Here is a 2,624-nt window from a genome sequence, read left to right on the forward strand (position 1 = left end):
AATAGATGGATGACCTTGCATGTAAAACTTTTTTTTTTAAGATTTTATTTATTTATTTGACACATAGAGAGCACAAGTAGGCAGAGAGGCAGGCAGAAAGAGAGGAGGAAGCAGGCTCCCCGCCAAGCAGAGAGCCCAATGCAGGGCTCGATCCCAGGACCCTGAGATCATGACCTGAGCCGAAGGCATAGGCTTTAACCTACTGAGCCACTCAGGCGCCCCTTGAATGTAAAACTTAACCTCAACCTCAATTTCTTCATCTGTGATGGTGAAAGTTGCACCTAACTCGTGCATGTGGGTTTTTTGTTTTTGAAATTCAAAGATTTTATGCAGATAGATAAATAATAGTGCTTAGCATGAAGGAAGTACCATAGAGGTTAGTTACCATCATTACCACTATTGTTCTTATTACAGTCTTCCTGTTTCACCAGGATCAGTGTCTTCCTTGTTGTGGAAGGTTGAAGAGAGGAAAGGAAGCAATTCTTTTTTAATTCTTTAATCATTCTATCCTCCATCATTAAACTTATGTTAGAAGTTCTGATCCTTTCATTTCTATGGTTCCTAGATGAACATGGGACTCACTGTCAAGAGTTTAACTGGCCTGGGACCTTCAGCTTCATGGCTGGGTACTCAAGCATTCATTGTTCAACTCAATGCCTAGTAATGCCCAGTCCTGGCCCTTGGGGTGAGTGGGCACAGCCATCTCAAGTATCAAGCCCAAAATATAACATCAGTTGATACCAAGACTCTCCTACCTCCTGCTTGCTGCATCATGAAGCCTGCTGAGTTGGGATTTCTCCTAGGGCTCTTCATCTTCCTCTTGCTGACTACCCCATTAATGGGTGGTGTTGCTAGACTTGCTGAAATGATATGTGGAGACCTCAAAGGTATGAACTTAAAGCCAAAAATAAATGCAAAGGCCAATTATGAATGAGGGAGAAAGTGTAAAAAAAAAAAGTGATATCCAGCTGGTCCAGGAAGGTCCTCCTTTTAAGCTAATACCCATAGACTCTTAGTCCTTTGACTATGGGCATTACTTACTCTAGGGCTCTTGTGGATGTCTGATAAGAAAAAGCAAACTACGTTGCAAGTCAGTCCTTTCCAGATGGGGGTGTCTTTTGTAGGCATTCCAAAGAACCAGAAGTATTTTGAACTAGGGGTTTCCTGACAAATTTCGAAGATCCCAGACCATTTAAGAATACGTACTGAGAGGAGAGTAAACGGGGATTGGAAACTGAGCAAACTGAGGCATTTTCAATATCTGGGATCTGGGTGCAAAGAGAACACTTGAACCCGTGGTCCTTATTTACAGAAGCTCACAATGTAGATGTGAAGGATAATGAAGCTTTCTTCCATGGGTTATGTGTACAGGCTCATTGCTTCTGGAGCACAAGAGGTGGCACAGTCTACACTGTGAGTCAGACACCCCAAATTCTGGCATGGCCACATAGCAAATGCATGCCCTTGGTCAAGCCACTCAACCACTTACCACCCATTTCCAAACTAATGTGAGGCATCTTTAAGGGTCCTGTAAAGCAAGATCTCTGGCTGAGTTCTAACTAATTCTTCCTAACTCAACGGGAACCTCTCATGCAGATCCCTGCAAAATGGATATGGAAGTTGGCAGCTGCTTTGAAATTCACTTCAGATATTTCTACAACCAAAGCTCCGAAAGATGTGAAAGTTTTATCTTCTCCGGATGTAATGGCAACCTTAATAACTACAAGCTTAAAATAGAATGTGACATAGCCTGTGTCAAAGAGTACAAAATAACGTAAGGAATCCCATCTTGTCCTTGATCCTTGGGGGAGAGGAAAAGGAAAGGCTCTGAGATACTAAGATTCCTTGTTTGGGATGGGAAGAGGGAGGAATGTCCTCAACAAAAGGCTTAATAGTTGAGTTGGATCTCAGGATCATTTATCATTTTCCAGTTGGGGAATCAAATTCCAGAGAAAAAATAGTAGTCACCACTTATCAAATAATTACCATGTGCCAGGTGCTGCACTAAGCAAATGACATATATTGGTATAATTTAAAATTTAAATCACTCTAAGGGATATTTTTATCATTAAAGTGGGCAGATGAAGAAACCAAGTCCACTGGAGGTAACTACCTGGCCCGAGTTCACATTATACGATGTAGCAAGGTTTCTAACCAGATCTGATAGTCACCCAGGGCTTGACCATTTTACATACACAAGTTCACCCAAACCCAACCCTTTTAATCCCAGACTTGTGAAATCTCCATAGCAGTATGCTGTTTTATACGACTAAGCTCTCAGCTCACACTTTGGCCATTTCCCAGTCACTGGAACTAGAAGAAGGTCCTTGGAGGCTAACAAGGCTTTTGTATGGCTGATTTCCAGGAGAGTAAAATGAAAAGTGACCTTGGGAATAACTCAAAAACAGAAATTTTGCTTTATTTATCTAATATCCCTAGTGCATTTTTGCAATGCCTGGCACATAGTAGAAATGACTAAGTTTTAAGGGAACGAAAGAATAGAAGATTCATCAGTGGAACAGGAGGGACATTGAAAGATATGGCATCTCAGCACTTCCCCTGGGATAAATAATGACTTAAATTAATCCAGGGAAACTTTCCAAAATCTATTAACATAGATCTGT

At 41.3% G+C, this 2,624-nt stretch overlaps 1 protein-coding gene across 1 annotated transcript; it reads left to right on the forward strand.

Annotated features, from left to right (window-relative positions):
- Positions 1–772: 772 nt before the first annotated feature.
- On the forward strand, positions 773–1,778 carry SPINT4 (serine peptidase inhibitor, Kunitz type 4; the record flags this gene model as incomplete). The annotated part of the gene is made up of 2 exons (XM_082743028.1): positions 773–887; positions 1,597–1,778. 2 exons carry the CDS (start codon positions 773–775, stop codon positions 1,776–1,778), a joined length of 297 nt encoding a protein of 98 aa, XP_082599154.1.
- Positions 1,779–2,624: the final 846 nt, after the last annotated feature.

The sequence above is a fragment of the Mustela nivalis genome, assembly GCF_964662115.1.
Source record: "Mustela nivalis genome assembly, chromosome: 8".
Lineage (NCBI taxonomy): Eukaryota > Metazoa > Chordata > Mammalia > Carnivora > Mustelidae > Mustela > Mustela nivalis.